The sequence below is a fragment of the Leptonotus elevatus genome, chromosome 1 (genome assembly GCF_054856555.1).
Source record: "Leptonotus elevatus isolate MCC_2025b chromosome 1, RoL_Lele_1.0, whole genome shotgun sequence".
Taxonomy (NCBI): domain Eukaryota; kingdom Metazoa; phylum Chordata; class Actinopteri; order Syngnathiformes; family Syngnathidae; genus Leptonotus; species Leptonotus elevatus.
Genome location: NC_141239.1, coordinates 212,261 through 224,477, shown reverse-complemented (window position 1 = coordinate 224,477; position 12,217 = coordinate 212,261). Strand labels below are relative to the sequence as shown.

Below are 12,217 nucleotides of genomic sequence, written 5' to 3'. Positions count from 1 at the left end.
GGACGATTACTCCATTATTAAAATAGTTGTCAATTAATTTGATAATTGATTATTTTTGACAGTTGGACTGGCTTGTCTCCCCTCCGGTGGGAAACTTCCAAAGAAGATTTGCTTGGAGCGGCGCAACGACTACTTTGATCTTCAAGTCATCGTTTCAGGCAATCGTTTTACATTAAATCGTTCAAAGGCTCAACCTTTGACTTCTGTCATCTCCATGAAAGCAGACTGATAGCGAGAAAATGTCACATTGATTTGAAGGTGCGTGTGTGTGAATTTCCAGGCATGAAAACGGGTCCCGGGTGAAAAAGGTGCGAAGCGCTTGAACCAAAATGTTTGCCCGTTAATATTCGTCGGGCACCCGTCCAACGGGTTTGGGGCATGCAGTGGACGAAGGGATGTCGAATTGAAATGATCCAAATTTGACGTGTCAAGAAAAAAAGAGTTTGCGAATGGCAACATCTTTGCTACCTTTATTGGACTCCGGACGGATGTTGAAAAAACAGCATGCGCTGCGTTCCAATAGGAAGGGGTACTTTTCGTATTGGAACCGCTTCGGTTCCAATTGTCAGTATCGGGGTATCGGTACCGGTACTCAACAGTACCAATTTTCTGTACTTTTGTTCTGTTGTTTGTGGTAATAAATGTTCATTTATTGAATGACAAAATAATAATTTTATAAGAGAACATTCACTTTAACAGTTATTTTTCATTCAATAAAATTGACAAATAATAAAACGGACGAGTAAAAAATAATAATAATCAAGGTATAACATTAATAAAGTATAAATAATACCAAGAATAAATTAATATTACAAATTACAAAGTGAGAACATAATAAAGAACAAAGTTAAGGAGTAATACAAGAAGAGAAGAAAAATACTTGAATTAGTGTAATTATTTTTGGTTCCTTGTGCAGTTGTTTTAACACATTTTCAAGAACGTGCCTGCTGCACGTAGCGCAATGAATTCGAACCCAATTCGCAAAAAAAGACAGTTGGAGGAGGATCCGAACGACACTCCGGCGCGGTACGAAATGTTTGCTAGTGCTGCATGTTGGCCACGAGAGACCCATAAAATTTGAAATTGTTCATTTTCAAAACTTTTTTCTTACTTTTTTTTCTGGGGGGCTACCAGGGGTTGAAATCCCCCATTGAAATGAATGGCGGGCTACCAGGGGTCGGGACCCCATTGGGGAGTCCTCGAATGTGGACCTTAAAACGTCACTTTTAAACTTGTCTCTTGTTTACAGATACAACTAAGACATGAAAAAGTGGATGCTAATCAATATTTATACATCAGTTTTCCCCCAAAAGAATCGATAAAGAATGGAATCGTTATCGTAAAAATCGTATCAATTCCCACCCCTCCTCCTGTCTGTCCCATGTGTTTGTGCACGTTGCTGTCTCTCTAACTGCAGATTTGACAAACAAATTCATATCATTTTCGTCTCGTTTTTGTTCATGAACTAAAATGTCCATCGATTTTAGTCCAGTTTTTATGAAAGGATCTTTGTGGAGTTTGTGACTTTTTGACTCGCGACTGCCCCGTCTGGCTCAAAACGTAACTGCATCATCTGCGTCAGGCTCGTTCATGGTGCGATCTTAAAGCGACAGCCACAGTTGACAAACAAAGACACGACTTCAAAAGAGGTAAGAAAAACTCCGATGTCGGAAAAAGGCGACAAGCTGCCCTTTTTCAACGGACACATGTGGAGTCGCGGCACATTTTCGTCTCGTCTTCATGAGTCGCCAAAAACGCATACTGACCTCGTCTCACTCGTCCGGTGAAAAACGTGTGCTGACGAAATCATATTTCTTTCGTTTTCGTTGACGAAATGAATACTAGTGTGTGTGTGTGTGTGTGTGTGTGTGTGTGTGTGTGTGTGTGTGTGTGTGTGTGTGTGTGTGTGTGTGTGTGTGTGTGTGTGTGCGTGTGCGTGTGTGTGTGTGTGTGTGTGCGTGCGTGCGTTATGTTGTTACCTTGTTCCGCCTTAACCACCAGGTGAGGAGGCAGCGGACCGCCGGACGGCAGACTTCCAAACGAGGTCTTGGCTTCTCCGTCGGGCTGATCGCCGCTCGGCACGCCCGCGCGCTCGGCCACGCCCACCTGCCCGGACAAAGCACTCGTCTACACGCGCGACGCCATCTTGTTATGGGATGCGCGGCCGCGTCACTCACGCCGAGGGCCGGAACCTCCGCGGCGCTAATTTGTCCCATTCGGACCAGAAAGTTGACAAAGTCCCGAGCGGCGTTGGACTGAGCGTCCTTCTTGTTGGTGGAGTTGCCCATCCCCGTGTAGTTGAAGCCGTCCACGCGCACCTGCGTGCCACACGCACACACAACGCGAGAGTCAGCCACGTGAGAAGCGAGTGACACGCGTCGGTCCCGACGACACAGTTGAGCGGTCGTTTGACCCAAAAACCGACAAGCCGATTGCTGCCACACCAGGCAAGGAAAAAAGAAAAGAAAAAAAAACACAAAGCTCAACTTGACGTCGTAACAAGAAAAGTTTCATATTGAAATGTGATACGTTTGGCTTACGCGTTGGTCACAACAACACAAAGCAATTCCTTCACAGTCAGGTCACTGCTGGAGTCCATTTTGTGTTATGAATCAAAGTGAGTTATATATTTATTTATTTATTTTGGGGGGGTGTGGCAGCAACACCTTTCCGCAGATGAACATGGGGCGGCGTGGCTCAGTGCTACAGTGGTCGGTCGTGGGTTCGATCCAATGTCATTGCGACCACGCGGAAGTATCCTTGAGCAAGATAGCGAACCGCCAGTTGCTCCCGATGCCGCTGATGTCATCGGTCGTCAAGTGTAAAGCACTTTGAGGGCCTTGTAAGGCGGGAAAGCGCCAGCGAAATCAAGGAGCATTTACGTACCTCACACATGAATCGGTTTTTGGTGCCGGCAGCGCGGATGTCATAGTTCGGTGTTAGCTTCTTCTTGCCGCACCAGGCGTACAGGAAGTTCTTGATGTCGGCCATGGCCAAGATGGGACCGACGTCCTCACCTCTTGCGGCGACTCTGCCCGAGCACAAAACAGACAATTATGTTCACCTTGTTTGTTTTTTGGTCCTTCCTGCGGCTACCGGTAGCCTAAACGTGGCTTCATTCCAGATACTAGCAGAGTATCATCGCCATTCGACACATTTTGGACAATCTTTTGGAGGTTGGTGCGCGCTCACTCAAGGCCACGGCGTGATTTGATCTCGTTACGGTGGCAAACTCCACCAGCGACACTCTTCTTGATTGCGCAATTCCAGGAGCCATCCAAAAGAGATTTGCCGCATTTGCAATATTCTTTCACCACACTACTAAACGACCCACTGATGATGACATATTACGCACATCCTGGTTTCATCCAAAGTTATTTCTCCAATTTATAGTTGCCAAACACATCAAAGGTGAGTAAGATCCTTTTTCAAAGCCAGACAATTGTTTATTGTTAGTGGATCCCCATCAGCGATGGCAGTGTGCAAAAGCTAATCATATGGCGGTCCATAAACACAAAGTATAGAAACAATGTATAGTATTACTAATAATACAATAATCTTGATTTTTCGATTCCTCATTTCCTGTCGCTTAATACCTGAATTTTAGGAACCAGGCTACTTCATCATTCCACAAGTCATGTTTTTTTGGGGGGGGGGGGGTTCTTAAATACAAAATAATGAAATCGTTATATATGCTAGCTCTTTCCGTGTTCGGCTTTCCAACAATAATCACCTTTTTAAAACATGTTAGAGATGAAGAAAATGTTGTGAGTTTTAAACTTGGATTAAACAAAAAAGTTCATACTTGTAAGTCTTGAGTCTCACTAAAGTTGGACAGAAATTGCTGCATTTTCCCCGACTTTATGGATTAGGAACTTTACATCTATCACAAGAAAAATGATAACTGGCTGCAACACTGGTTTAAAAAAAAAATTCTGTCTAATCGTGAAAATGAATGAAAACCTGAAAATGTACACATTGAAATGAACGCTAACATTCATGCTAATTGTGCTAGGGCAAGCTAGCAAGCATCTTCGCTTTCTTTTCTGTATGGTTTTATTTGATAGCTTTAGCTTCGACTCTTAGGACATCCAAATATGTTATGCAGCGATTTGCGACATTATTGCATGCAATTGCTCGCACAAAGGGATTTGCTAGCAACGCGTTTTGGATGAATGGGCTAAGGGAGCTAACGCTAGTTAGCCCTTTTCCCAACTAGCCTGAACCGCGCGACTGTTTGCTGCCTTTCGCGTCTGCTTTCCGTCGGGAATCGTCACAGGTGAGCGTTTATGTCCTCACGTTTATTGTTGCTCCTGCGACGAAAACTCAAAAGTTGAACCTGTGAGCGTCTGCGTCGTAGCTCCGGAGCGATTGTCGGTCGCTCGTCTTCTCCAAATGTTCTGTTTGTGATTCTTCTTCTTCGCACGTTTTGCGCATTGCCGCCATCTGCTGGTTGGATGACGATCACCTAAAACGGACCGCAAAAGTGGTTGAAAGCCGCGCAGTGCTCCAACTTGTTGTTACAGAACCACCTAAAAAAATGTTGACAATACTTGGCACTGCAAGAACCACAATAATAACAAACATTAGCTGTTATGCTGCACACGATGGAATAAACTGCCAACAGAAGTGAAGTCTGACATTTGTGTAAAAGCGTTGAGATTCACGTTACAAACTTTGTTTTTTTTCTCATTTACCTTTGATTAGGGTCTTCTAATAAACATTTTTAAATGATGTTTTTTTTCTTTCTTAATCATTTTAGAAAACTACTCATTTCTTTACTCTTGGATGTTTTTAAAGCTTGTATTGCATCGCTGTCAATGTGTTTTAAAATTGTCAGTGTATGTTCTTAATGTCGTCATTTTTGTAAGCGACTTTTGCTGTCTCTTCTTCCCAATGCGGTCAACTGGGCCCGGCCTGGGCCATCTGAAGGAGCGGGACAATTTCCGGTAGGCCGTCTATTACGGGCCACCGATTTGTTTTGAAATCAGCCCATCAATATAGAGCGTCCACGTCGTCTTCATTTGTCTCATCGTCGACCAACTGTAACTCCAATGCTTCTTCCGTGGGCCATCATATTATCTATAGCACTGAAAGGCTGCCTTTGTTACTAAGGGCGTCATCAAGTTACAATAAATGAATACCGAAAGTAGCAAAACTTTAGTCCACAAATAGAAACAATCAGACGCGTATTTAGGCCATTTTCAGCACCAAGTGAACAATAGCACCCCCAATATTTTTGAGTATCTATATATATATATTGTTGGAAATCATTTCTTTGATTTCTGCGTGTTCAAATAAATTCAAAGTTGAAATCTGTGAACAAGTTTGCCAGCTTTATTTCAGATTCTGAAAGCCACTTGGAGCTACTGCTCAATCATGCAGCTCACCCACAAATGTGTTCTTCTCAAAGTTCATGCATGCATATATACAGAAATCGTTCCCTCCCCCTTCATTGACAAAGAAAGTACCATTTGGTCTCTTCTCAACATGTGACATTTCCTGTCAAAACAAGTCTACACACCCCCTCTCCTTATCTTAAACACTTCCTCAAGGATGTGGGCAACTTGCCCCCTCCACCTCCCTGCACCAGGGACCCCCCCATAAAACCCCACACAGAGCACAGCCCCCGAGGAAGAGACTGTGCCCCCCCTTTGATCTTGTCCTGTCAGCAGAGTGAAATACAATCAGGCCATCTCCCATTGAGTTATTTCAGTCCTTAACAGATGTGAGGTAAATTATTGGCTTCCTAGATAAACTATTGAACTCTGTAGCAGCTTCGCACCAGAGATTCCCGCATATCTGCCTTGTGGATTCCGACACCTCACTTCCTTAGGGGGAAAAACAGACCACATTCCACTGACATATGGGAACAGTTGTACATATCTAACTAAAATCAAAAATACTTTGAAGAATATATATTGAAACAGAAAAACAATGTTAATAATTCAACAATATCTATATTTACTATGTGTTCTTTTTAACAAGATAAAAAAGATATAATATGTATATAAAGCATACAGTTTCAAAGTAATATTTGAACAACAAAAATACAGTACGCAGAGGCGTGTGGACCACGACAGCCCCACGACATCCAGAGCCGCTCGGAGCCTTGCCACCAACGAGATTTCCAACCACCTCAGTGACTTCGACCCCAGAGAGAGGAGAGCCCGCCTCGGAGTCTGCAGACCCCAGAGAGAGGAGAGCCCGCCTCGGAGTCTGCAGACCCCAGAGAGAGGAGAGCCCGCCTCGGAGTCTGCAGACCCCAGAGAGAGGAGAGCCCGCCTCGGAGTCTGCAGACCCCAGAGAGAGGAGAGCCCGCCTCGGAGTCTGCAGACCCCAGAGAGAGGAGAGCCCGCCTCGGAGTCTGCAGACCCCAGAGAGAGGAGAGCCCGCCTCGGAGTCTGCAGACCCCAGAGAGAGGAGAGCCCACCTCGGAGTCTGCAGACTCTGCTTCCGCAAAGGAAGGCGTGTCGGTGGAATTGAGGAGGTCTCCTCCCCACCGACTCACGAGGTCCCAAGTCGAGGTCGGCAGCACCGTATCTCCACGAAATACTGCTTTCCTCTCCTGAGATGCTGGATGGTGGACCAGAATTTCCTCAAAGCCGTCCGGAAGTTCTTTTTCATGGCCTCAACCGACTCCTTCCATGTCCGAGTTTTTGCCTTTTGCTGAAGCGGCATTCCGCTTGGCCAGCCGGTATCTGTCAGCCGCGTCCGTCATCCCACAGGACAAAAAGGCCTGGTAGGGCTCCTTCTTCATCTTGACGGCATCCCTTTTTTTTTGAGGGAGAGAGAGCTCAGTATTGTTCATTGGGTGATTTTACCGATTGGACATGTCGTCATCATTGCGTGACGGCATCCCTTACGGCTGGTATCCATCAGCAGGTTCAAGGATTGCCGCCACGACGAGCACCACCTTACGGCCACAACTTTGATCGGCCGCCTCGACAATGGAGGCGCGAAACATGGCCCACTCGGACTCAATGGCCGCCACCTCCCCAGGGACTGCCGCAGGTGGGCGTCGAAACTCTTTCCCAGCAAAGCCACACAATACGTTTGGGTCCGCCAGGTCTGACCGGCATCTCCCCCCACCATCGGCGCCAACACACCACCAGGTGGTGATCACTTGACATCTCGCCCCTCTTTTCACCCGAGTGTCCAAAACGATGACACGACTGCAAAGTCCATCATCGAACTGTGGCCTCGGGTGTCCTGGTGCCAAGTGCACATCTGGACACCCCCATGTTTGAACAGGGTGTTCATTATGGACAATTCGTGACGAGCACAGAAGTCCTATTACAGAACATTACTCGGGTTCTGATCGGGGGGGGCGTTCCTCCCAATCACGCCCCTCCGGGTCTCACTGTCATTGCCCACGTGAGCAAAGACCACCAGCAGAACTAGGAAGTCCCCAGAGGGAGCGCTCTCCAGCACACCCTCCAAGGACTCCAAAAAGGCTGGGTACTCCGAGCTTCAGTCAGGACCCGTCCCCCCATCCAAAGGCGGAGGGAGGCTACCCTCTTGTCAACCGGGGTGAACTCCACCGTACCGGCGCCAAGCTGAGGTGCAATAAGTACGCCCACACCTGCTCTGTGCCTCGTCGCAATTTCTCTGCCTCCCACACCAGCTCGGGCTCCTCCCCCGCCAGAGGTGACATCCCATGTCCCCAGAGCTCGCTTCTGGAGCCTGGGATCGAAACCGCCAAGGTCCCCGCCCTTGGCTGCCGCCCAGCTCACTATGCACCCGGCACCTTTGGCCCCTCCTACCGGCGGCGAGCCCCATGGGTACAGGCCCGGCCAGCAGGCGCTCGCCAACGAGGCCCACCTCCAGCCCTGGTTCCTGAGGGGGGCCTCGGTGACCCGCGTCTGGATCAGAATCGGTTTTATTGCTATGTAAGTGAATACATTTCACATGACTAGGAATCTCGGTGACTGGTGCAGACGTAAGACATAAACGAGTAAAGATAATAGAATATCAAATAAGATAAAACAAGTCCTTCGAAGTAATATTTTACAACAACACGCTGCAGCCATGTTTGGATGGATGATTTGGAACTGAAACCACCTGACCACAAGCCAGATCGGGGGTGCACCAACTGCTTCTTTCAGGACACTGCAATGGATAGCTGTCAATCAATCAACCAATCAATCAATCAATCACGTTTGTTTGTCCGCCATGTTGGAGGTCCAGATTGGGGTGGTTGGGTTCGGCTGGAGACGGAAGGACTAGTAGACTCCTTCATTTTTCTTTCTTGTCATATTTGTTCAACCTCCTCGTACCAGTTATGTGTTACCAGAACCTTTTCATGTCTGTCTTTTTTGTGTGGTGTCAAGCGGTTGGTTATGTTGCTTTGCGCAGCAGCACGCCCTGCTAGTCCGGAGGAGTCGACGCAGATGTCACAGGAGCCTCCTGGCGACTCACCTGCTCATCAAGGTGACCTCTCCCTCGTACTCCTCGTCACTTGGTCGCCATAGCGACGAGCAACACGATGCCACTGCTGGACACCCGAGCCCGCAAGCTGAATGTTTCATGGACTCGCATGCACACGAGCGGGACCAGGAGACGCCACCGGGACCTGAAGCGGGCACACAGGTAGCGAGCGCTCGTCTTTTCTTCTCCTCGGTTCACTTCTCTTCTCTTCTTACTTTTTGTCTTCTCTACTCATCTTTTCTCTCATCCTGTCTTCTGTTCTGTTCCGGAGCAGGACACGAGCGCCACCAACCAGAACCTGACGCAGGCACACAGGTACCACTTTTCTCCTCTGTTTTCTTGTCTTTCCCTCTCATCTTTCTTTCCTCGTCTTGTCTTCTGTCGTTTCTTCTCATCTCACTTGACTTATTTTATTTTCTTCCCTCTTTTCTTGCCTTCCGTTCTGTTGTCGTTTCTTCTCATCTTCCATTTTGTTCTCTACAATTTCCCGTCTTCTTTTGTGACACCGCTTGTCGCGGGGTCAGGTGATGGTGTCAGGATGTCGGATGGCAGGCAGCGAGCCATGTCGGCGTCGGGCGAGTCTCTGTACGCGCTCCTGGCCGTGGAACCGGGATGCAGCCACGATGACGTCAGGAAGTCGTACAGGTGAGAGCCGCGCCCACCCCGGCGCCAAAGCCAGGTGTGTGTGTGTGTGTGTGTGTGTGCGTTTGCCTCAACTGCACGCGTGGACAGGAAGCTGGCGCTGCGCTACCATCCGGACAAGAACCCGGACAACCCCGAGGCGGCGGAGAAATTCAAGGAGGTGAACGCGGCCCACGCCGTCCTGTCCGACCCCGGCAAGAGGAACATCTACGACGCTTACGGTTCCCTGGGCCTGTACGTGGCTCAGCAGTTTGGCGAAGACAACGTCAACGCTTACTTCACGCTCACCACTTGGTGGGCCAAGGTAGGCGGAAAAAAGAAGCCACGTACGTTGGCGCCGGCCGGCCGCGACCTTGTGGCCGTGACCTTGGGGCCGCGACACCTTGTGAACGCGACCTTGTGGCCGCGACCTTGTGTCCGCGACCTTGTGTCCGCGACCTTGTGTCCGCGACCTTGTGGCCGTGACCTTGGGGCCGCGACCTTGTGGCCGCGACACCTTGTGAACGCGACCTTGTGGCCGCGACCTTGTGGCCGCGACCTTGTGGCCGCGACCTTGTGACCCCGCCTGCGGCTTTTTTGTCCAGGGTTTGTTTGCGCTGTGTGGGCTGCTGACGGGATTTTACTGCTGCTGCTGCTTGTGTTGCTGCTGCGACTGCTGCTGCGGCCGCCTCAAGGCCACGCCCCCCGCCCACGAGGAGGCCGAGACACCCTACGGCGACCTGCAGGAGGAGGAGGGGGAGGAGCTACAACACCTGCCCAACGGTGAGAAGTCAGCCAAACATTCGGTCGCAAATTTGTCCGTCCATATTTGTTCATTCATCCATCTGCTCGTTTCGCAATCGTTCGTTCACTCAAAGAAAGATTTCAAGCCTAACTTGAGATTGATGTCATTTTTGACATGACAAATTCCCATGTACTTTTTTTAGTAGCGTCCAAAAACCTCAAGGACCGGATGTGCGCTCAAGTCAAACAGGAAGTGTTTGTTTGTTTGTAACAGATGTGAACGCGCCGGTCGTTCAGCAGCCGACCAACGCCAGCGAGAAAACGCAACTCATCTCAGACGGACGGCGCAGATATGGAGACACCTACACGTGATGATGTCATCGAGGCACGTCTGTCGTCATGACTACGGTCACCGACGCAGCGGCTTCTTCTTCTGCGTCGTCGACAATTGTTTCAGTCATTGGTTTGTCATCACTGGATTAAGAACGGCTATTGTTGTATGTTTTGCATGAATCAATTACAAAAAAGAAGCTTCTTCTTCTTCTTCTTCTTCTTCTTCTTCTTCTGTGTTGGGAATCCCTCAAAAAATAGCATTTCCAGTGACTTGGCTGCTTTCTAAGCTCTATCAAAGCAAGTTTGTGTGGTGGACCGACAGATCCAAATGTTCACATTTGCAGTGGTTGATTTCTTCGTTCATCTTTCCCCAATCAGTAAATCCAGTCATGTCTTCAATATCCAAACAATTCAGTCAACCATTCCCAACGCAGACTTTCATGATCTTTTTTCCTTTTTGCTCACAAGATTTCAATTTCAGTGGAATCAATAAAGTTGTTGAAGAAACAAAAGTCTGTGGACTGTTTGGGTAAACGCCAGGGGGCGCACTCCTCTGCTCACATCACTTCCAGGTGATTGGACAAACCATGCCGCTTACTTGGAGGAATGAAGCCACCGGCGGCCATCTTGCGTTGCCACGCGCTAAGGCCGCCTAACTTGAATACATCGCATGGCGTTCACCGCCGTCACGGAACGGCCAGTCGGCTCCTCAAAGTGGGTCGACTTGGCTTCTGTTGTGTTTACACCGAAGGTTTTCTTGTTATTGATGAACGTCACGTCCTCTCACGTCGCTTGTGTAAGACGTATGCGGAAGATTTAGCTCAACACTCCTTGCAGCGGTACACGTTAAAACCTTTGATTAGTGGTATCGATTGGATACAAACATTCGCCGATACTGCCCGGGCCGGACGACGTGGCAACGTATGCTCCAAGGTAGGATGGCTTCGTTCTCAGAACGCGGACATTCGTGCGCCTTCTGTCTTTCGGCTCTTTTTGGTTGCTATGTGCAATTATCCTTTGTGAATTTGAGGTGAAGAATCTCAGGTTATACCAAGTTAGCTCGCTACTAGCGCTAGCATGTTACAACATAACAACAACAACAACATTGTTGATTCATCATTTATGTTCGTACGCTTTGACAACAATTTCAACTTTTGGCTTCTGGGAAAGGAAAATAAGAGACCTTAAGGAGGGTATTTGGCAGGGGTGGAAATCTTTGAATGTCTCACGATTCGATGCCGATTTTTGGGTGCGCGATTCGATTCAGAATCGATTTTCGATCCGGAACGCTTTTTGCTTCAAAATGATTTGATTGACAATGATTTTTGCTTCAATTAATGGATGTTCAAGGAATTGTAATGATCTACTCCAGTCTGACTCGCTAATGCTAATTAGCGCGCTACTCGCGGCACTCACTCAAAAGAACGGCTCCACGCTGCTAAGAACAACTTTTATTGGAATAACTTGATGGTGACTCTTTCCTGCGACTCTCTAATGTGGCTGCAACTTAACAGCGTATCAGACGGCGTGGAAGCACAACGCACGCCTTCATCAAAATGTTCAGAACACACTTTGTCGGTCGGAAATAAATGCTTTCGATGTATCTTTGTAATTGCGGACTCTTCTTTGTCGTTCCCGTTCGACATCCCATGGACCGGTCGGTGTACAGCAGCACACAAAGTGGGGCACGTGAATACTATCTGGAAGTTTCATTTCACATTGCCCAATTTTGCACCCGCGAACGGCACACGTGTGCACCTTGCGCTTGGTGAAAATCCAAAACAAAATGAATGAACGTAAGCAACGTCGTCTCGCTGGCTGTTCGCTCCACCGAAGGCGTGCTGGCTGGAAAGGTGGGGGTCGGTGACGTCACGTGAATACTATGGATGCATTATTGATTTCTCTGCGATGTTTTCACCGTATTTCCTGTGAAAATAGAAATATAAAATACACGCTTGAACCAATACGTCATATGATCGGCAGGAATGCCATTTGAAATGTTCTCGTGTCAACAATCAACAATCAAATGAAAGCTAAGCCCATCGGGACAAACTTGGCTATCCCCCCCCCCAACCCTGTGTCAGTCATC

At 48.1% G+C, this 12,217-nt stretch overlaps 2 protein-coding genes across 7 annotated transcripts in view; one reads left to right on the top strand and one right to left on the bottom strand.

Moving 5' to 3' along the window:
* Positions 1 to 12,217, bottom strand: part of dhx9 (DEAH (Asp-Glu-Ala-His) box helicase 9) — a 41,131-nt gene that overhangs the window by 17,002 nt on the left and 11,912 nt on the right. For 5 of the 6 annotated variants that reach the window (XM_086095672.1, XM_086095648.1, XM_086095638.1 and 2 more), the window contains 4 exons: positions 4,340 to 4,468; positions 2,887 to 3,031; positions 2,178 to 2,318; positions 1,980 to 2,106 (listed from right to left, as the gene is read on the bottom strand). In XM_086095672.1, the coding sequence (XP_085951798.1) occupies positions 1,980 to 2,106; positions 2,178 to 2,318; positions 2,887 to 3,031; positions 4,340 to 4,446 (520 nt within the window). In that variant the 5' untranslated portion in view covers positions 4,447 to 4,468. Of the gene's footprint in view, positions 1 to 1,979; positions 2,107 to 2,177; positions 2,319 to 2,886; positions 3,032 to 4,299; positions 4,469 to 12,217 lie in introns of all 6 variants that reach the window. The other variant, XM_086095681.1, reaches the window with a different exon arrangement.
* Positions 8,638 to 10,583, top strand: LOC147180208 (dnaJ homolog subfamily C member 5-like). The gene is made up of 5 exons (XM_086095798.1): positions 8,638 to 8,745; positions 8,955 to 9,075; positions 9,163 to 9,376; positions 9,657 to 9,834; positions 10,070 to 10,583. The coding sequence occupies exons 2-5, from the start codon at positions 8,969 to 8,971 to the stop codon at positions 10,165 to 10,167; spliced, it is 597 nt and encodes a 198-aa protein (XP_085951924.1). The 5' UTR covers positions 8,638 to 8,745; positions 8,955 to 8,968; the 3' UTR covers positions 10,168 to 10,583.

Coding starts and splice junctions, on each gene's coding strand:
- LOC147180208 (XM_086095798.1), top strand. CDS start 8,969: ATGTCGGATGGCAGGCAGCGAGCCATGTCGGCGTCGGGCGAGTCTCTG. Junction 9,076..9,162: donor GACGTCAGGAAGTCGTACAG/GTGAGAGCCGCG, acceptor ACGCGTGGACAG/GAAGCTGGCGCTGCGCTACC. Junction 9,377..9,656: donor TCACCACTTGGTGGGCCAAG/GTAGGCGGAAAA, acceptor TTTTTTGTCCAG/GGTTTGTTTGCGCTGTGTGG.